The sequence below is a fragment of the Mya arenaria genome, chromosome 9, assembly GCF_026914265.1.
Source record: "Mya arenaria isolate MELC-2E11 chromosome 9, ASM2691426v1".
NCBI lineage: Eukaryota > Metazoa > Mollusca > Bivalvia > Myida > Myidae > Mya > Mya arenaria.
Genome location: NC_069130.1, coordinates 71,046,282 through 71,068,892, shown reverse-complemented (window position 1 = coordinate 71,068,892; position 22,611 = coordinate 71,046,282). Strand labels below are relative to the sequence as shown.

Genomic DNA, 22,611 nt, shown 5'->3' with positions numbered 1-22,611 from the left:
AGTTATGTGGTCCTGTTATGCGCACCGGGCCGCCGGTCGGCATCAAGCAGGAGAAGAGGCAAGTTTTTTTAAATTTAATTATTGGATGCTAAGTGAAAAGCAGAACGGTACTGATACGTATTCAAGTGTAGTAAACTTAAGGTCACACTTTAAATCACTAACTTTATGCAATCAAGAATGTAATGATTTCAAGCGGTCGCTTATGTCAAGCAAAATTCAATTCAAACATGTACACGATACGATTTTTCCGGAAATAGTTACAGATCAACTAGGAACCTTGTATCGATCTGGTTCCCAGGTAACTTATGTCTGATGATTTAAACTTATCAAAACAACAGTGATATCGGTTTTTATAATGTTTTCTGTAATCTCACAGATTCCGGTGGGAATGGTTTGATGAGGGTTTTCAACGCCGGCTTGCCCCGTACAAAGACAAGGAGTCTGAAACTTATGTGTGGCATTGTTGCAGGTATTCAATTATAAATAATTGACACTACTAATAACATTTGAATAACTGATGTAATCTAAAGTTATTGATGTTTTGATTAAACTTAGAATACAATAAAAAAGGAAATTGACAAGTCTGATGCATGAAGGGCCTTCCACAGTGCAAAAGTATTTTTTTATTCATTTTTCATTTTGTTTTAGATTTGTTTTTAAGTTCAATATTCAGCAAGCATTATACATATAATCATTGCTTAATGTAATAAGCAGTTATAAGACATTTAAGGAACGGAGATTTTATCAGAATTCCAGTAACAAAGCATTCGCATTGTCCCGGAAATGTCTTTATTTATTGAATTTTCACGGAAGTGTCTCTATTTAATTTATTGCATTATCTCGGAAATATCTTCATTTCATATAAATAAATGTTGACTTTTGTAACTAGGGAATGAGTGAAATCCACTAGTTTTTCTTGAAATTATTTCGTCAAAAACTCATTTGTTGATTTAGTAGGATGAAACATTTTGACACACGAACACGTCACGACATTCTTTTTTTTTTAAAAATGCAAGTGCTTTTTTATCCAAAATCTGTTTCAATCTTTTTTTGTTGAATTTAGTCAAGTCTTTTTTTCCAAAACATGTCCCAAAGGATGTATGTTTTACTCCTGAAGAGATCATCTCTCAAAACTAGATGAAACATGACCGTTTGAACCTTTTTCATTCGTGGCCTTTTCCACCTAATTTTGCACTTTGAAAGGTCATAAATGACACAACGTAACCAGGGTCAAACCAATCAGTCAAAACTTCAAGTATCAAGTATGAATTTAATTGAAGAGTATCGGACTGAGTCCCTGTAACTGTTATAATCTTAGGAATATTGCATGTTACGACTAAAATCAACTGAACAATTGAACTGATGAAATGTAATCACTTTATTGTTAAAGAGAAAGTGGTTGACCGAATCCATGCGTCATGTGAATTATAATAAGGGTTCAAATATGAAACGCTTGCCCACAATGTTTTTTCAATGTATCATTCTAAGTAGAAATGATATTGATTATGTCAGTGTATCAATAACTCGGATAGCCACATTTCCGAATCACAAGATCATCGGTTTCCATCTTCATTGGTTATAATGTCAATTAAAAAAATGGAAACTGTACATTATTTTCATTCTAAAAACAACCTTTTTAAGTAGATCACGCGCATATCTAATTCTTTTGTCTGTTCTATTGCAGGGTTTGTTTTGGCATGGACACCTTACTTCACAATATCTTACTTAAGTATATTTGGATACAATCATCCGTCTCTACCAGTTGGCGGTCTTATGTACTACTTAAACGGAATAATAAACCCAGTGGTTTTCTGTTGTTTTTTTTCACCGTACAGAACCAGTCAATTCGTCGACGAGCTCTTCTTCAAATGAAACAGCAACGAATGCAGGCATGATAACGAAGAAGTCCTTTCGAACTTTCCTACCAACAGACGATATGGTAAATGATAAAGCACTTTTAAAGAGTCAAATAGATATGATCAGTATGTGGTGTAAGTTGATAATTTGAATTCGATGTTACGGCAACGAGGTCTTCAAATGAGATGCACAAAAAAATCAGCAAAAAGAAAGACAATGCAGAGTTACTCATTATTAATAAAATTGCATAATTTTCCGGATTTTCAAAAACTGATTTTCTCTATATTCTCTGAAAATGAATGCACGTACTAGTAAGCAAAAATAATTAATTGCAAGCCCCATACGTATCTTTATCTAAGTCGCAGTATATATATATTAGACGAAATGAAGAAAATGAACATATTGTATTATTAAAAGTTCTTTGAATCATCATCAAATGTTTATGTGTAATTATTTCGATAATAATTCATTAAGCTTCTATAAAGCATGTTATTATTCAAAGGCAAATGACGCCTTTTTCCTTTACCAGATTAAAAGATTCTCTTTGTTTTGTTCATTCATCATATATTCAATTGATATTAAGGAAAACTGACGTAAGCAGTTGAATCAACAGTAAACAAATGTTTAAAAGGTCTTCGATATTCAATATTCACGGTATTCTAAAATTCTTTATAACCATACTAAACGACTGCTAAGTACCACCATTATTGTAATAAAACGGTTTCCAAAGAGGATTTTGGGAATGTATTCCATTTGCCATTATTTGTATTACCAAGGAGAAAATTCACATAATCTTAAAGATATGACCTATGTCCAAACTTGTAACAAGTAACAAGTAAATAAGTACATAATATAATGTCGCACATACTATTCTCAGCATTATTATTCTTCTTAAAAGTAATTTTCAAAAACAAAATGAGTCTTATGATGAATTGAGATATTTCCAGAAATATTCTCCTAAAGAAACGACATCGCTCAGGAAAACAAGTCAGGAAGTACTTCCGATGCGACATAAACATCCAAAACGTAGAAACAGCAATCTTAGTAAATTGAAATTTAAAACAAATTACGCCCACTTACCCGAGTCTGTATGATTTATAACATAATTAACGCCCATTAAACCCGAAGGTGCGCAAATACATTCTACTGGGAATGTGCTGATACTGTAATATAGACAGCTTTACAACATATCAGCAGTTTTATTGTAACAATAAAATGCTTCCAAACGGACCTCAGTTAATTGGTGGCTGAAGGAAAAATTCCATAGCTAAACACGTTGACTTGTTTAAATATAACTAAATAATGAAAGTAATAAAATGCTTTGCGTTTGTTATCAACAATACGTATGTAAAAGCATTATTGTGATAATTGGAATGATTTTTTTTGTACTTAATTCAAAGACAAATTGTGACATGTTTTAAGAATCAAAAGACGTTATAATAACTTAGTATCATGTGTCACGCGGTATATCCATAGGTTGTTGATCAATCTAGGCCCTAAATTGACGGTTCATCAGGAGCGTCCAACGCAGCTGTTTCAGATGCAACATACCAACCAACCCAACCAACCCTCAGATGTCAATGTTGCACGCCATTTAATAGTGCATCTAAGTTTTGTTGGGGGACAAAATCGCGAGCAAAAGACATCGTTTAAAAAAAGGAAGAAAAATAGAACTGGATGAGCGTGTGGTGAACAAATGGAAGACGTTTTCAGCACGTTTTATTTTTAAATCACTTAACATTCAGCTTCAAAACTATTAATATCGAAAGCAGCCAACTCGTCTTAGATGGTATAACCTTGCGTTAATTCACTGTCAAGTGCAAATAAAAAGAAAAGAGAAACAAAATCGTGTTATATTGAGTAGTAACTTCCGAATTGGTGTAATTAGCTCTAAATGACAAAGTATTCTTAAAAATTTAAATATAAATGAGTTGATTTTAAAATGATGACATACTATTAACCCCCAGAATGCTTAAAGATGCAATCGTCACAAATACAAACATGCAAAAAAACGAAAACAAGTTCGAAACTATTTTTCCCTCAAGCGAATAACTCATACGGGGCCTTTATGGGGTGTACGACGATGCAGGAGACGTCTGTGTGAACGATGAGGCAAGGTACCATGTTCCTACATGTCTGCAATCGTATGAAGTAGAAATAATTCAAACAAGTCTTCTTTTTATTTTTGAATATTACTTTTGGTAAATATAGGATATTCAAATGCTTCATGTTTGATCTTAGTCGCTAGCATAGTAATATACGGGATATCTCTCATTATTTGGCGCCTTTATGGAGTGGAATGGCTATACGATGCCCCGGAAGACGACAAAGCAGAGAACGGCAGCGCAACCGACAGGTGGTGATAAAAATATATTGAATCGCATAACATTTCAAATTTAAATGTGAACTTTGTATTAATAATATATTATAAAATACAATTGACCTGAAGTTCAAGCTAAAGGTCTATAGATATGGTCCTTATCTGAAAGCTTCCCTGTAAATGGCGTGTTGTGTATAATTAAAATCATCAATATTCATAATTAGTAAAGAATGGAGAAGATAATACTAGACATTACATAGTAAAGATCTCTTCCGGGTATATATATATATATAAACTGTACAGGTTGTACAGTATAGAGCTAAATCCTTATTCTATTTCTCTAAACAAATGCGGGAGGTTCCGATGAGCTACCGAAGAAAATATAGCTAGTGTTTTGAAATTATGCGACTTTGATCCGCAAATAGCCAATATGGATGCATCGGTAAAATAGTCTCACAGTTTTAGGGTAAAAAATAAACAAATAAAAATAAAAACGCCAAAAAGTCGATTTTGTATTTTTCAGTGGTTTTGTTCTTTTTAAGGAACGGATCACTGCCCGATGAATCATCACTTATAGCCTGACCGAACTATAGGCCGTCTTTTAAACGAATCAATATCCTTAACTACACGCTGCGTTGTTAACAATAGGCCGGAGTGATAATTTTACAGAATGAGATGACTGACAAAGTTCTTCTTTTATTTATTGTTCAAGAAAATGCAACGATTTGTTTTCGGCTGTTCGTTGAGAAACGAAATGTCCCGTAAGATTTGTTTGTCAATTCTTTCCTAATGACGCTTTAGAGGATTACATAAGTCTTTGTTAAAAGTTCTTCACAAAAAACGAATCCACTGAACATAATGTTGTATTCTAAACATTTTACAGATGATAGAAGATAGAAGACGATAATAATAGAGGAATACTTTACAAGCAATAAATGATTATAGAAATGGAACTTTTATATATCCACTATATGTTATCTGGAATATTCGAGAATAACTTTATTGAAGTTTTGCACCCTTAACAGTTTGTTTATGTTCGCTTTGTCCACAGTTGAACGTGTTTATATATATTGTTTTGTGAATTGCCTAACGTTTTGCAATGAAGCAGTTTGCTGTAGTTACATATAGACTGACGCCACAAAGATCACTCATTCATAGATAGTTTGTTTGTTCTGTTTTGTTTCTCTATTTGAACTACAGAAGGAAGATTCTAATCAGATTTCACGATTACTGATTTCAAAATTAAAAACAGATGTTATTGCGTAAACTAGCTCTTTATCTTATTTTTCAGAGGTATGGGTGTGTCTTGAACGGTTAAAGAGCATCAATTATTACTATAATATGTCTTCTTGTGTCAAAATTAACAGTTCCACTGAGCTTTTCTAACCAAACCAATCGAGACCCCTATTCTAGGTCTTCGACGTATCTCCCTTCGAAATATATAATTACTAGCAGTATGGATGCCAAGACCTGTAACTAAACGCATGCGTTTTATATGTATTTCCGTCTTGCACAAGAACAAGTCATTTCTTTTGACAAGGCACAGAGTTTTAGTTGACTTAATAGATGGAGTTGTTTACATTATACGACTTTATCCTATTGCGATTCAAACAATATAATGAGTGCTGAAAACAAATTTATTATTTCCTCACTAATTATGATACCTTTAAAAAAATGCAAATGCAACACGACTATCATAATTCGAAGGCTTATAAACTGTTTCAATCTTTCTCAAATATGTATATAATAACTTTAAAAGATATGATTTTATATAAAGAGAGATAGTAACATTTAAAAATATGATTTCGCCCCTGCCAACGTTATTATCTCATTCACCCGTAAAACTACGGCACCTTATGGTGCCCAATTAATATATTTTCGTCATCTATCAATGTCAAAGTTTTGTCCCATCTTATCACTTGCTCCTTGGTTGCTCGTTCCCGACGTAGTTGCTCGCTGCAAAATTCTCTCGATTTAGAAATGAATTATTCCTTAATGTTGTATCATCAAGTTCCATACACTTTTAAGATAACACGAACAAGTCATAAACAATAACTGTTCTGATGTCAAAGACTATTATCATTTTGCTTTACATTAGTCTTTGCTATCAATGTTTGGAATGGTTCTTTTGTTATCCTGTTTAAACTCATTGCTTGTCCATTGCAATAGAAGCTCGGTGGCGAACCGACTGGCTTGGTACGGTGAAAGATGAAGAATACCACGGGGTTGATTATTCCGTTTAAGTAGTACATAAGACCGCCAACTTGCACAGATGGATGTTCGCAGTCTATATACACGAGAGTAAAAAATGGCGTCCAGGCTGCGACAAAACCTGTAGTAGAAAAAAATATCGTTAGGAGTTTAATCTGACATCAAAATATAAGTAATGTATAAAACATATCAATGAACACAGGCTTATGACTGCAATTATTACAAACCCTTAAATCCGCGTTATGTGTAAGTATGCGAATTTATTTTGTTGCCAACAATTTAACATCACTAAGGAAAAATTTATTTATGATCATAACAACAGGCGTGTCTAGACTGCAAGAGACCTTTTTCAAATATAAACTGTACATTTGCATTAATCATAAAAAGATCTTTTTCAATTTTACAAACAAAATATATTATGTCTAAATTCAAAGATTTATCCAAACAACAATATGCAACTCAATTCATTAATTTATTTTTCTAAAAGGGATTAAATCCGCAGTTGTTATATTTGTATTCAAACAGATATGAAAGAAAAATTGCAAAACGTTAGGGTTTAATATTCAAATGCGATTATTTTTTCTAGCACACCGGATAGGCATTTCTGGTGAATTCAGCCGTGCTGGAAAACTCCATCTGGCATCCCCCCATGCCAGATGAGTCACGCGCTGTGACGTAATAATTTCAATTCCTTTTATTAAACACTAAATGTAACCATAGTTATGAGATTTAAATTGATGAGTTCCATTCACATTAACTTTACAAAAATATTCCTTAAAACAAAAAAAATAACCCTTACAAGACGTGATATCGAAGGAACTTACTGACGTATGCAGTGAATACAAATTACTGCGCATCATGATGTCAGTAAACATCATCGCACACGCTTTTTGGTGATACGTACAAAAATGCGCTTTTTTTGTATTTTCTTCACAAAAAAATGTAATTTTAAGGTATGCTAGAAAAAATCACGCGCAACAACGCGCCACTTCTTATTTCATTTATTGTATGGTTTATGAAAAATACTGCGCTCTATGACGTCAGTAAACAACGTCGCACGTGATTTTGGTGTAATTATACAAAAGTTCGTTTTCAACGTCATTTTTTCCACAAATTGATAATTTTAGATATGCAAGAAAAAATATCAATCATGTTTTTCCGGTCCGGATCGGAAAATCCGGCCCTCGGGCACGCTGCGTGGCCGGTAACTCGGCAAGCTTCGTTACCGGCTTACGCACGTGGCCTCGGGTCGGATTTTTCTATCCGTACCGGAAACACATGATGGATACTTATAATCTTTATAAAAATTATCGTTAATATTGTTTTCCGTTTCTGAAAACGCTTTACAACAAAAAGCGCTTGGTATAAAAAAACACACGACACAACAACGAAGGAAATGTATTCACACAACATTTACACACTTCTGGCAAAGATGTTAGACAACAGTTACAAGAATTTCATTACAGCTCTTGAAGATAAACCGATAAAAACACATAAACATGCCTACATGTTTAGTGTCTTGTGTGCGGGGTGCATACCATACAAGTCAACATTTTATGTGTCTTATGTGAAGAATGTACACCATTTCTGCATTTCCGATGTCTTATCTAAAAGATGTATATCATACCAGTTATCTTATGTGAGGAATATACATCATAGGAGTCTACACTATTGGTGTCTATTGTGAAGAAAGTACACTATACAAGTCAATACTAACCGTGCTTTATGTGAATACTGTTCATCATACAAGTCTACATTACTGGTTCCGTATGTGAAGAATTGATATCATACAAGTCTATACTAACGGTGCTTTATGTGAGTAATATATACAGGTGTAATTTCACGGTGCTATATGTGAAAAATACATACCTTACACATCTATATTAAAGGTGCCTTATGAGAAGAATGTAAACCATACGAATCTTCATATAGGTGCCTTATGTAAAGAAAGTACAATGCTACATTTAAGGGTCTGAAAGATGACACTATACAAGGTTGGATTGTTTAACAAGGATGCTCTCTAAAATAATGTACCTGCGACGATCCCGCACATCAGTTTTAGACTCCTCTTCTTGGATCGAGGCAAACCGGCATTAAACACTCTTAAAACCCCGTTTGCTTTTGGATCTGTGAATCAAAAGGAACGTTTTGTTAAATATCTCGCAGATGCAAGCTTACATGGCAATTGACGAATGACAATTGAAATGCATCGGAAACTTATTTAGGATGAAAGTGTACCCAACATGTATTGACATGTTAAATTTACAAAATGATCGGTTAATTTTAACTGACTTTCTCATCTTCGTTCTCGTCCTAAAATATCTCCAAAAAGAAAAGAACAATGTTATCAAAACTGTTCGTTTTGCAAATTTGATTTATTAAGAATGAAGAAAAACTTTCCTGTTTGCTTGCAACTTGCAGACCGACGTGCTAGAGCGTATAAGAGGACCACGTAGCTGACCAGAATTACGGAGAGGGGGAGCAGGTATTGGAACACAAACAAGTAATTCATCATCACCTGAAGCAACACATTCATTTCAAATGTGCAATAATATTTGTTACAAAATGTGTTGTTTTGTATTTATCTTAATTTTGTCCTTATATTAAACAATAATGAACAATGTTGGATTATTGCAATGGTATTGTCGCATATAAATATCAAATGACTGCTGTGATGATAATAAAATTGTCAACCTTAGTAAATACTTCTACCGAAACGGGCTTATTAAACCGAAACAGGTTTAAAGCATTACTATATTTTCAAAAAATGTCGATAATGTCTTCTAAAACCAAAGTTTATAAAATAAGATCAATGATCAATGTTTAAATAGAATTACTTCACAAAGAAAACACCAACTTAAGATCCCTTCTGACTATATTAGTGAGATGGTACCTTTCAGAAAACTAATGTCTTTGGCTGGATTTGGTGAAACAATGACCGTAATATACCATTGTTGCCTCTAAACAGTCGTTAATTTGACTTCTCGACAACTAGGCTTGTCCCTGATGTTGTCATTGCTTTTAAGGTATATTGTCAAACATAGCAGAAAGTATTGCATACTAGTCTGTATTTAAAGGGACTATACACCAGATTGGCACCAAAAATGTGTTTTTCTATAACGAATGTCAGGACAATTATTTAATTAAATGCTTTACTATTTGATATCATACTTGTGAAAAAAGTACCAAAATGTAAAAGAAATCGGGCCGGAAACCGGGTTCGAACCGGTGTCGCCAAAATTGCAGTCCAGTGTTGTATCCACTGTGCTACGAAGACTTACCCTTTACTGATGGAATATTTAAGCTATATGCCTACCTAAGTTAATTATTATTTGTTGTATTTTTAAGTTTCCTCAAGTTAATGCATACTTATAATAAGTATAAGTGATAAGATTTACCGTTTGCGTTATTTCTTTATTGATGACTGTTGGGATTAAGTGTTTGTGCACTTAAACTAGTTTAAACCCCCCAGGAAATTTACATTTTACTGACCGTTCCAAGTCGGTATCTAACAATCCTTGATAATGTTGGCCTTGACGGTAGAAAAAAGTGTATTATCCAGTAAATTCACATATTGGCTCTTTTTTAACATATGCGGGGTCCGGCGACACCCAGATGATTTCACTCAGCGGCGTATGAATTATGAGAAATATCACAAACAAAACATTCAAAAAGTTATCCTATTCATGATCGACCAGTAAGGACATTCACATCCGATTAAAACCACACAGTCTTTTCATGATTGAGCAAGATTTCCCCAGAGAAAAGTTTAATATAGGATTTGTTTCAACTAAAAGAAATACAGGATACCGGAATAATTGATATAAAAAAACCTAAGTTCTTTGATATGTATGTACGTATATCCAATCCCAATGCAAATGCTCCTGTAAATTGCAATGATATATTATCTATCATTTTTCACCAGGTTTTGTGCTATGTAATAGTAGCGGAAATACACTTTATTCTGACGTCGTTGGCCCAGGCCCCTTGAATGATTTAAACCGTCGTGCTACGCCATCCGGCTTCGAACTAATTTGCGGGCCGCTGCAGATAGTTGCGACTTCAAAAAGGTCTATTTCCCTTACAAAAACATACAAATAGATGATATCAGATACCTACTTTAAATGTGATTACATTGTTGTCGATGCCGCATAGAGGATACGCTTTGTATACGGATTTTAAGTGCATTGAGAGAAATACTGGAATGTTTAGCAACGTACTGAATGCCCAACACAGTGCTGTCAGACACTTCTGTAGAACAAATCCTGTAACACACATAAAAGTCATTCTGGTTGATTAATTTTGTTAACGAGGTTTAAGAGTAGAAGAAAGTAGTGTAACGAGATATCAACTTCCTTAAACCAACCGTCATAAAGAACATGTTCAAAAATAAGTTACAATTTTACTTTTAAACAATTCACGATTGTTTTTAACTATCGCACACATTCTGTTTTCAGTATAAAAGCCGTTAAATGGTTTATGATAGTTTAGTTATTGTGTCTACTTTTATATATGTAGACAGTAAAACGATGAAGTGAATATTATGCTTACAACATGCTGTACCTTGTTTGAAATTAATCATGGGTTTTGCGATGGCAATTGCCCTGTCGAAGCTTGTAGCCGCAAGTATGAAGTTTGATGTAATGCTAAAGACATTGGCAGCAGTTCGTTGTATTTTGCACCCGTATATGCCAGCGAACCACGCCCAAGTCATGTTTTTATATCCGAGAGACCTTTCTGTTGCGTTGAAAGTTGTGTCGAACATGCCCGTCAATAAATCTGTAGAAAACAAAAACAACACAATCGCAACATTCACTGGAGAAGAGCGCCGTATCAATTCCGATCAGATAAATATGTTTATCATTATATTCCCGTTCAAAGGCGGTACCTAACAATCCTTGATAACCATATCTAGTTTTTATTTGGTATGTATGCACTGTGCTGTTTGCGGAGTTTTGTGCTGTTGTTCCATGTTTCTTGTTTGTTTTTGTTGTTGTTGATTTTATGTTCTATGTCCTTGGCGTTTTCCCTGTGCCATTAGACGGGGTATATATTTTAACTTTCGGCTACTGAGCTTGTTTTTGTAGTTTTACACATAAGTTATGCATTTAAAACGGTATGAGGTTTGTTGTTTCGGTAATTTGCCAAGCCAGTCCGTGTCCTTAATGACTATCCGTTATTTATCTCCTGAATGCGTCTTTTTATCTCCGTTGTAGTCACGGAATTTCTAAACCTGCTGGGGGGTTTTATAAAGGAGAAATATTCTCAATTGCGAAATTCACTCACAGAAAAGCAGACTTCATAGAAATAACATTAAATGGAAATGAACAGCTGTATTGTGGATAGAGGTAAAAAGCTGCCTCCCGGTTAGAACCGTGCTAATCTCACAGCGGTTATGAGTTCGACCCCGGACCAGATGTGGTTTCCACCAAGGCTAACTTGTCTGTTATAAAAGGTTACGGTGCCTGCATTTGATAAATTGTAAGGGTTATCAAGGGAGGAGTATGTATACCAGCAAAACAATTAAGCTGAATTAAACATGGTACCGATCTAGCATTCCAGCGGCTGTGGGTTCGAGCAACAAACTTTTCTTCTCCCATGATTACTTTATTGACTAAGCTGTTGCAGCCATAGTATCTCAAAAAGGAGCGAGTAAACGTTAAACTCACCATATTCACTGAGAATTGCCTTAAATTGTATTCCCCTTTACGGTTTTTTAAATCATTTATTTACTCGTTCTATAATTTAAACTGTCACGAAAGCTAGATAAACTGCGTTGATACTATGTGTTTATCGTGGTAGTCTTACGGGCGATAAAGGCTATGCAGACAGACACAAGACTGACACTTGGGAGATATGGCACGTCAAACGTATGGGGTTGTCTACATCATTATATTTTCACTGAGCAATATAAGTGGCATTTTTTTACCGGATATATTTTACTGGAGAAATAAAAGTGTTTCTCAAAGTGCAAGAATTATTTTGCTCCGTTCTGTCCCACCAATTTTCTCAACATGAAGCCATGTCTGCATTTTAATGTTTAAATTTCTTCACACATAAAACATGCGTTTATTAACACAGTAGATCAACCGGCGTATTTTTTATATCTACATTCATTTTCTGAACATTATTATCGTATATTAAATACAACACATGGTTTGCATTCGAAATTTGTATTATATTATGAAATTACGATTTCCTGCATGTCTCTGCAACAGCAAGCTGGCTGAATGATGTTAATAATTGTTGCTACAGAAACTGAATCTTGCTTTTTACAAATTTGCCTACTGTTAAATCGCCATTTACTTCATTCCAGAGAACGTATAGTACAACAAATATCTCGGGTTTGCACAATGGACTCAATTAATATCTAACGCATGCAGTTAAGTTGTGAGATGATATTTCAAATGGTTTCCTGAATGATTGGTCATGTTTTTCATTTCCCGTTGTGAATCCGAAACAATTTGGCTTTTATGAAAATTTGTCTGAATATCAATACAATAACAAAACCTCATCTGATTTATCAAGTTGGTTTGAAATCATAACATATTCCAATCAATGCCTCTTTTGAAGAAATTTAGTTTAAATTATTGCAGTTACAGTCATACAAACACAGACTGAAATATATTTTTTATCATAGCAGGCCTAAGGCATCAACTTGTTTATGAACATAACATAGTTTCGATAAAAATACAACATCAATATTGCATAACAATTGTTTAAATTAAAAAATACATTGATTATTATATACTCATATTAATTACTTCTAAACGCGTTTGATGCAATATTTCAATCATCTTCCATGAACCAATTTAGATGCAATAACAATTCATAGGCAAATTAATCATTATCCAATAGGAGGATACAGTATTCTTACCTGCAACGGCCATGTTTAGCAGCAGAAAGTACAATCTAGACATCTTCTTCTGTCTACAAATACACATAATCACGGCGATGTTCAGGGTGATCGTCAAAATGGCAAACAGCCACGCCAAGACCAGGGATGCATGAAACCAATCCTAGAAAAACAAAGCCAACAAATTTTGGTAAATGTAATGATTTAAAATGACAAGGAGTTCAAAAACATAACTTTTTTTATGCATTTTTGACATTTAAATTGCACATTCGAAAGAAAAAAAAACAAACATTAAGTTAAGACCAGCGACTTTTCATATTTTACATAATCTTTGTATAAAATGCCTGATGTGTTACGCCAACAACAGCAACAATCCTCATTTAATCATACTGTTTCTAAGCTCCATTTACAAATGACATACTATTCATACTAGTAGGGACCAAAGATGGGAAAAGTTAGAAAAAGGTGTTCAAACATTATAACTTTATATGCTACGTTTTTTTTTAATAGTCAGGGTGTGAATTATTTAATGCTGTTAACCCTAGGCATATTATAACCCTCTGTGTTAAAGTGTGTAAGGTAATAAGCATGCTTATGTTTTAATTTGCTTGATATAATAAGAAAAATAGGATGACTTATTTATTCATAAAATTCTTCAATATATATTTATATAAAAATAAAACGATAATTGGCTGGGGTAATTTGACCCAAATATTTCTTAGTACTTTTTTACAATTTAATCGTAAATATGTTCTACAATAAGACAATCCAGCTCCAAATTTAGTCTAAAAGAAGTTTTAAGAATAAAGAAAGTCTGATCTTAATTCCACGATATATTACTTTTAAGAAAGTACATAATTCTCCCATGTATGTTTGAGTGAATTTATAAAATATATCGGTATAAGATTAAACATATATACAACTCAAATAGCCTTCATGCATTCACCTTGATTTTACTTAATTAAAAAAAAGAAAAAAACATTATATAATTTAGAAAATTTTATAGAAATATAACTGGCAATTTGCCCTCAATCATGATCTTGATTAGAAATTTGACAAAAATGGACGGATAATATAACCCGACTCATTAAAGGCTATAAATATGTTCCATACTAATGATAGTTTACCCATCTCTCATGCATTTTCCAATATTAATACGTGGTACACACCACATCTATATGAATAGATAACATGGTATTTAAGGAAACCATATATAAAATATTAACTTTAAATAACCATTTTCAGGTCCAACAACTTTCACATTATTTCACAAATAAGACACTTTGCTCTTACAGTTTGTTGTGTCACGAAAGTATATGTAGGAGACCACCATGGGGTTGGGTCCCCTAACATTCGCAGATCACTTAAACGATACCACCATTGGGGTAGGTTCAGATTGTATTATGAACTAGGCAATGCTTCTTCGTAAAATTTGGTTAATGTATTGTTTTCATGCAGAATTATTGTCGTTCCAAAACACTTTTAAAATTATCAATATAAAACAAAGAAGGCAAAAACAATAATATATAATCAGTGTATATTGGAAATAAATTCGAAAGCATCAATCTATCGGAATGATTGCGATACTTAGCATCTGAAAAATAAACGTCAAATATCCGGTGTTTTATTTTGTTCTGGTTATATGGATCGTGAAGCCGTGACAGTACTGTCAGACAACAACACGCAAAATGTCATCCTTTCGTGTTTGTCACGGGCCATAACGAAAACGGAGACTCGCAGAAACAAGCCACAATAACTAAAATCACATACATATATCATTCTTTGGCGATGTTTCGTGATCAAATACCATTATTAGGAAACTTAATTTATAAACAGTTCCCTTGATATAAATTTCCCATAATTATAGACAATATATGTTGCTAGTACATATTGATGTAACAAGATAACACACAGCCACAGACGTGACGATGTGCATTTATTAACTACTTACAATATTGAGGTCGAATTGAATACTTGTTGTACTTTAGGGCTCTCAATCAAACTAAAATGCGAGTTATATCCGAAAGAAGATACTATTCTAACCATTGAAAGCAAAACGCTAACAAAATAGCAACGGATAGAATGTGTTTGTCTCAGTAAGCTGTAAGCGGTGCGATGAAACATTGAAATAGCAAAGGAGACATTGTTTTATTTATTAACGATAGGACGCTCTATTGACGACCGGTTTCACGCCTTATTCGCGGTCTCGATGAATACGCGTTTACATTCCGAACTCGACGTGATACAGGACGTCAGAAAAGCGTCCTGTCATAATTTCCCTATGTATCACTTCACTTAGTATTCATTTTCTTCGAGTTTTAATGTATTCAATATTTACAATATATGAATAGATAACAGCTAAAATAATATATCGATGGCATATATATATATATATATATATATATATATATATATATATATATATATATATATATATATATATATATATATATATATATATATATATATACATGCTTGTTGCTGCTATATGTTCTATGATTTGTTTTGCAAATGGTTTGCACGTGATTATATTTCTAATATAAAAGACAATTCTTGTGCACATTTTCAAATTTTGCTGAGTGAAAGTCGTGTGATGCATTCATTTAAATAGCAAATGTCTGGTTTTCAGCGAGGTTTTTTAATTTTATTGTCAACTCTTGACTTCCCCAAAGTAGTGGTCGTTTTTAAAAGAATATTATTTCGAATATTTGTTCGCTTGTTTAGCTCTAAAGAAAAGCCAGAAATCAATTATGTCATGTTTGCTTCAATGTCTGTAAGACATTTGTAACTGCCGTTTAATTTGCAATCAATTCTGATAGCACTTTCTTTTTGTTTTCTGAATAAAGCGTGATCATCTAGAAATTGTTCTTGTTCTGTACTCCACTTTTTCGATGGATCGAAGAACAATATTGTATTGCTGCTAGTGGCTAATTAATGATAAACGAACAGCGATGTATGCATGTTGTTCCATTATTAGTCAATAAGTGGACAAAATCAAGTCCCTAATAGCCTTTAATTGGACGAGATTGTTTCAGAGTATCAGTCATAAAATATTTTAGTGCCGAGCATTTACATAGAAAATAATTTTCATCGTATAATTTGAGGTAAAACTATCCTTTTCTATTTTTGTTTTATATAGATTGACTTTTTATTCCTAAGATCATTTGTGAGAAGTTCTCTGGTTAACAGATCAATTTAAATTTTCACAAAGAAGCCTTGAAATAATACGGTTTTAACTAATATCACTTGCCCTTGCTCTGATTTCGAAGTGCTAATACAAGAATGTATTTTTGAATGAGTTATAATGAGGTAAATGCTATACCAGCTGTGCATTCTAAGAGTTTATTTAAAACGTTTTGTCGACGATATATCTTGAAATATAGGAAATTTGATATTGTTTTGTATTTAATGTAGACCGATTGTTTTTTTATTTATTTAGTTTAAACCAAGGTGCTTGATCTAATTATGTTTGACATATATGTTGAAAGTCTAATTATGGTTGACATATATGCTGAAGAGTGTGCCACTTCTGCTCTAAGGTTGAGTTTCCTGGCGAATTGAAGATATGGAGGGTAAAGACTAGAGGGTCGACCGGTCACCCCTACTTAATAGGGCTTGACAGACTAAAACCCGGAAACAAAACTGATCTTTTTAGGTTTGGAGCTTATTTACATTTTGAAATGAAACCTAAAATGAATATAATTTTTTCCACCAATAGCCACCCAATTCGTCAAAGTTAACGGCTTTGGTTTGTTTGAGAACGTTTATAATGCCATTTTCTTTCGATTCATCTCTAAGACCTGTAAATCCCTTTAACTCTCTTATGTTTCAACTCCCCTCCCCCTTCTAAGTAACTGTTGTGATCGGTGTGAATAATGTGAGAGATCTTCATGAATAGTGTTTACATGAATGATATAATACCCTTAAAGTGAGAAGCGGTCAGTTTTGTTCTTAGCGCAAACTTTGTTAACTACCTTCAGGAGGTCTTCCTTTATGAAATTCCACAAAAATGGAAGCGTTCGGCATTGATTCCATTCAAACCAGAGGATTTCCAATGTTTAAAAGTTTTGATAACTTTATCATGTTCGTTTATGTCAATATAATATTCAAGTTTATACTAATCGGATAATGAAATGCTGTTGGTATTTTGTTTATAAGTATATTGATTGAGATGGTGTCGGTACCTTCAGAAATATTTTTTGGTGTGTTCTTCGCATATCAAATATATACCATATTTAGTCTTTACCTAGTCCGTTTCACTGTAGTATTTTGATTTACATTGTTTAAAACATAACTGATTTAAAACTGCTCGCAATAAAGGAATGAATAGATTTGTGCTATTATCGGAGCAGAAACTGACTTGATTTGATTATTCTAAAAAATATTTTTTGATTTTTCTCTTCTTTTCTATTAGATAAGTTTTGGAAACTTTGTTTCATAAATGGTTGTTAAGCGGCTTTGGTTTCCGGATGTTGCGTGTTTCGGGCTCTTTGTCTAGTCCGTTTTACTGTCGTTTTTTTTAACCGCGTTAATTCTCTAAAGTTTAAAAAGAAATCTGACGAGTTTCGCTTCATCGAAATAGAAAAAGCACTCGACTATAATGTTTGGGCAGCTAACTTTGAATTGCACGGCGGGGAATCAACTTGACCAAATGGTAGGTTTCAGTGCAAGATGGGGTCACCAAAACGCTCGACTCGAGCCGAAAATCAAGGTAATACATTTAATTATAATAGTTTCTTTAATTTTTAACATAGCCTATCATATGCCCACCTACCTAGTTTGTATTAGCATATCCATGATTTCCTTGAAACTTTAACCGTTCTCGAGAACACTTCTGCAATGTTTCCAAAATGTACGAAATCCGACTGGTAGCTTACAGTTCCATTTATCATTTTGGCTCGGATTTAGCGGAAAATGAGGTTATAATTTGGGAAAATCGCATAAAACACTTAAGTTTTGTTTAAACACAACAGGCACAAGCATTTAGGAACGAATATTTTAATGATTTTAAAAGATATGAGCACGAAAAGAAAATGATAGGTTGCAGCTCCGATTTTTGAAGAGATAGTATGCAGTTCCATATTTAGGTTGCCGTCAGGACTGCAGATTCTTTGACTTAGTTTTAGTGTTAACCAAACATATAGGTTCCCATAAAACTCAACTGATATTTTTCTATACCATTGCTCTTTTTACATAGTTATAACATCATCTAAAATGATAAAATCATTGAAAATCACATCGAGACTGCTGTTTTTATACTTTCGTTTTTTCTGCTTACAAATTTATAAGGTTACCATCATTAATGATTTGTTTTCTGTGACAAATTGATGTATTACACGTTTAGAGTTGAATTGTTAAACCATTATCTGTGATAAAATCGGCACACCAGTATACTTTTATTGTATGACGTGTCAATCGATGTTTTGCAATTTTCGATATATCATATGGAATGGATTTTTATCTTTTAGACCAATGACACGAATAAGAGTCTTTCCCTTCATCAAGCTTAACGAAATGAATGCAGGATATCTAAACAGCCAACCAAAACAAATGGCAGCGATACAACAAAACAAAAGAAGTGTTCAGTGAGCATTCGTTTGTTCACAAGGGGAGGTCAAGACTGGCCTCACGCATAAAGAAAGCGACAGCACCCACAGACAGAAATGCAATACAAAGGGAAACTTTAGGTGTACGTTGGGAAAAGGCTAGATGAAATTTGTTGAAACAGCTTCCAACAAAGATCTCACTGTCCCCAAATTAACCTGTCACTTATTACAGTAAAAATCAATGTAAGTTATGTATTGAATATGTTTATATTAAAAATTGAAGCCATCCTTCTTATCTGTTTTTTTTCTGACTCAGCGCATAAAAGACAACCAGAAATATCAACTGGTATTATTTTTCTGAATAATGTACATGTTTATAAGTGAGCTTACCCTTGCTCCTGGTTTTTCCTTGTAGTTTAGTCCAATATGTGTCGGAAATACCTTGGAATAATTATTATTACTTTCGGAAATGTTCGATACATTCATACTTATCACTTTTTTAAACTAAAAGCGAATGAAGGAAATTTTTTAAATCCGAAATTGAATACAACTTGTTTTCTACAAGCGTTATATAACACAGGTTCACTTAGATATTCCTTCCACTGTGAATGGCAGACATGAATAATCAGATTTAGTTCTCCTAGGCAAACGTATAGTTGTCTAATGGCAATCTGGCTTCAGTAAAGTGCTGCAATATTGAATGCATGCAAGAGGACATATGTTCTTTCATCTTATTTACGAGATATTTTGCGTTATTAGAGTAAAACTGCATTAAGCTGTAAGATCATAACTTGTTTAATCGATTGCATGGAGGAAGAAATGAAGTAACATGCTTCTCACACTGTTGAAACAATATGTGTTCTTCATTTAGAGTACTTTTTTAAGATGTGTAGGATAATTCTTTGTTTTAGATCACAGAATATTGAATCAGAATGAGAATCTGGAACTCTAGTTCACGAGTTCAATAGCAGAAAACGCCCAAGCGTTGGGTTGAGCAACTTACATTTGACGAAAATTAAATTATTTACTTAAAAGCACTTTGAATTAGTGAAATGAGACTTCATGGACAAGCCTAGTAGACACACATTTAACGGTCTTAAAGGGCACAAGGTGACAGGTCATCAGACATTTAACGAGGAATACAGCATAGACATATCACACATGCGTCAAAATGCATTACAAGAATTGTTAGCATTGACGTCAGCGGTATTATTTTTTCAATGCAATTAATTGCGTTGAATGCAATTCTGTGTCTGACGTTTTGGACCACTGAACGTCATTCAATATCCTTTACAGCATTGTTAACAAACGTTGTAAACAATATATATATATATATATATATTTATATATATATATATATATATATATATATATATATATATATATATATATATATATATATATATATATATATATATATATATATATTCTTGAACCGATAGATTTCACTCACGGTAAAGATTGTGAATAATTCTTTCTTCGCCACTCATATTACCAATAAGCTGTATAGTCCCTATGAATGCATTCACTAGGACACGTTCAAAGATCTATTTTTGTAACAGATAGTGCACGTTATTGGAGTAAAACTGCATTGAACTGACAGACCATTACTCCTTTATATTGATTGCATGGGGGATGAAATGAAGTTGCATGTTTCTTACGCTGTTGAAACATGATGTGTTGTTCATACAGGCTGATTATTTATTTAAGCTCGCAGTATATTGATCAAGAAGGACAATCTAAAGCTATATTTCACGAGTTCAAAAGCAGGAAACAGTCACTGTTGGGTTTAAAAACGGGAACGAGACAATTAGACAAACATTCAATCATGCCCCTCTTAAGGGCACAAGCTGACAGGTCATCAGACATTTAACGGTATATACAACACAGACATACCACGCAAGCATAAAAATATATTTAAAAAACTATACTAATTCATGTGAGCGGCAGTCGGTTTTAAGAATGTCCGTTGGACAGCGTTCGATACAATGTTGTGACTGGCATTTTAGACCACTGAACAAAACTAAATACCTTTCGCAGCATTTGTTGTAAATAATGAATATATATATTATTGAACCGATATATTTCACTTACGGAATAAGATTTGAAGAGTTCTTCTTTCGCCACACATATTACCAATAAGCCATATACGTTGAGTCACCTCTGTCATTACATCAAGTTTAACCAGTAGTAGAACTTGATTGTTTTATATACTCACATTTCACAAAGCAATCTACATTATTAATGTAGCATAATGATGAAACCATGTGGCTTTCTCTCAAGATAAAGTATGATTTTTATTATACTCTGTAACACCGTCCTAGTGCAGCAGCTTCACTTTGTAACCTTCAAAAGACATCAAATCCAAAACAAACATAATTATATATTTACTATGTGAAATATATTTAAATATGTTTTAGACGATGATTGTATTAACGTAACACATTGATGTATACTATCTTATCTTTCAGTTCAATTTGTCCAAAATCACGAAAACTCCTATGTCATACAATTAGGTTTTTTGTGGATCTTAAGATTCAAATTTACTTGTATGATGTTGATATTGTAAAATTTAGGTAAATGTCAATAAATATACTTATGTTCTTGAAGGCGAATTGATTTGTTACCGCGGTCTTTTAACAGAGACATTAGTATGTAAGGTGCTGGTTCTCATATTGCTTTTATCTTAAACTTATATACGACTAAATATTAACGATAACATATCCTTTATGTATACCCAATGCTAATGTACTTGAATTTGTATTCACTCTTCTTATTTACGCCGCGCGGTTGTAGGGTAAGTTGGGGGAGGATTCATGAATGTTTCATCTCAGTATGTAAGTGTTATATTCACTCTCCTAAAGTCTAACCGTATAACTTGTTTTATGCATTTTCCTTGTATTGGAATATACAAATATCTCAAAATAAAATTCCTTTTCATGACGACCAAATTTAAAATGCATTTTTTAAAATACACTTGAGTGAGACTTCAAAAGGGACACTTATTTTGTTTATAATAATAGCAGATGCAACTTTAACGATGTGTTTGTTGTTTAGATTAGGCATTTTAAAGCAAAACACCCCGAGTGAGTATGAAAGTGCAAGTACAGACATTACGGTACTTGAAAGATAAAATAGTATGAATAGTACAAATACCGCGGTACCCAACGCTACTAGAAATACTATCAACTGAAACTACAACACTGCCAATATTGTCTTCTACCTCTTGAACATGCATCACTTACATAGTTGGTGTTCTAATACGGCTTAAAGTATCGCAATGATGTCTAAATTGAATAAGGCTAATAATGTAACAGAAAGGATCCGAGTAAGTATAAACAGTATGTTCTGCGGCGTTTCCGATACCACAGAGTAACTTCATGCCACATGTGTGTTCGCACATACAAGAAAAACGGTTGACGGTCCCTCAACAGGTGTGTAAAACACACAATTTTTTCTATCATTTTCTACATATTTCATTTAACGAAATGATTATCCTTTTTACGATGTATCATGACAGTTTGACTGTAATAGTGCATAGTATAGATTGTAAAATGGCTTAATCGGGTATTAGTATTATTGAAAAAAATTGAAAGTTTTATGAACACATATCAGCACACATCGTCATGTTTAAGAAAAGAGGAAATGTGCGAATAGTACGTGATCATAGGAAGAAACGCCGCATCTGGATTGAATCCAATTCTTCTCAAACAACAACAGAGTGTCAGAGGGTTTGTCAAAATAAAGATCGGAGGATGCCAGTGTTATGAAGTGCTTTTAACAAGTAGTATACGATAGTTATCTTCAAGGTAAATATAGAT

At 33.4% G+C, this 22,611-nt stretch overlaps 1 protein-coding gene across 2 annotated transcripts; it reads right to left on the bottom strand.

The window, feature by feature from the left end:
• Positions 1 to 5,456: 5,456 nt before the first annotated feature.
• On the bottom strand, positions 5,457 to 19,412 carry LOC128203186 (blue-sensitive opsin-like). 2 transcript variants are annotated; one of them, XM_052904485.1, is made up of 6 exons: positions 19,181 to 19,412; positions 13,266 to 13,407; positions 10,952 to 11,167; positions 10,508 to 10,653; positions 8,423 to 8,906; positions 5,457 to 6,509 (listed from the first exon to the last, which is right to left on the bottom strand). In XM_052904485.1, exons 1-5 carry the CDS (start codon positions 19,274 to 19,276, stop codon positions 8,736 to 8,738), a joined length of 771 nt encoding a protein of 256 aa, XP_052760445.1. In that variant the 5' UTR covers positions 19,277 to 19,412; the 3' UTR covers positions 5,457 to 6,509; positions 8,423 to 8,735. The 2 variants fall into 2 exon arrangements, with proteins under 2 accessions (XP_052760445.1, XP_052760446.1); XM_052904486.1 differs by having other exon boundaries at positions 10,609 to 10,653.
• Positions 19,413 to 22,611: the final 3,199 nt, after the last annotated feature.

Excerpts from the sequence above, each read along its gene's own strand:
- LOC128203186 (XM_052904485.1), bottom strand. The coding sequence starts at position 19,276 with ATGAATGTATCGAACATTTCCGAAAGTAATAATAATTATTCCAAGGTA. Across the intron at positions 11,168-13,265 it reads GCTAAACATGGCCGTTGCAG|ATTTATTGACGGGCATGTTC; the intron begins GTAAGAATACTG and ends TGTTTTCTACAG. Across the intron at positions 8,907-10,507 it reads ACAATGTAATCACATTTAAA|GTGATGATGAATTACTTGTT; the intron begins GTAGGTATCTGA and ends GTGTTGCTTCAG.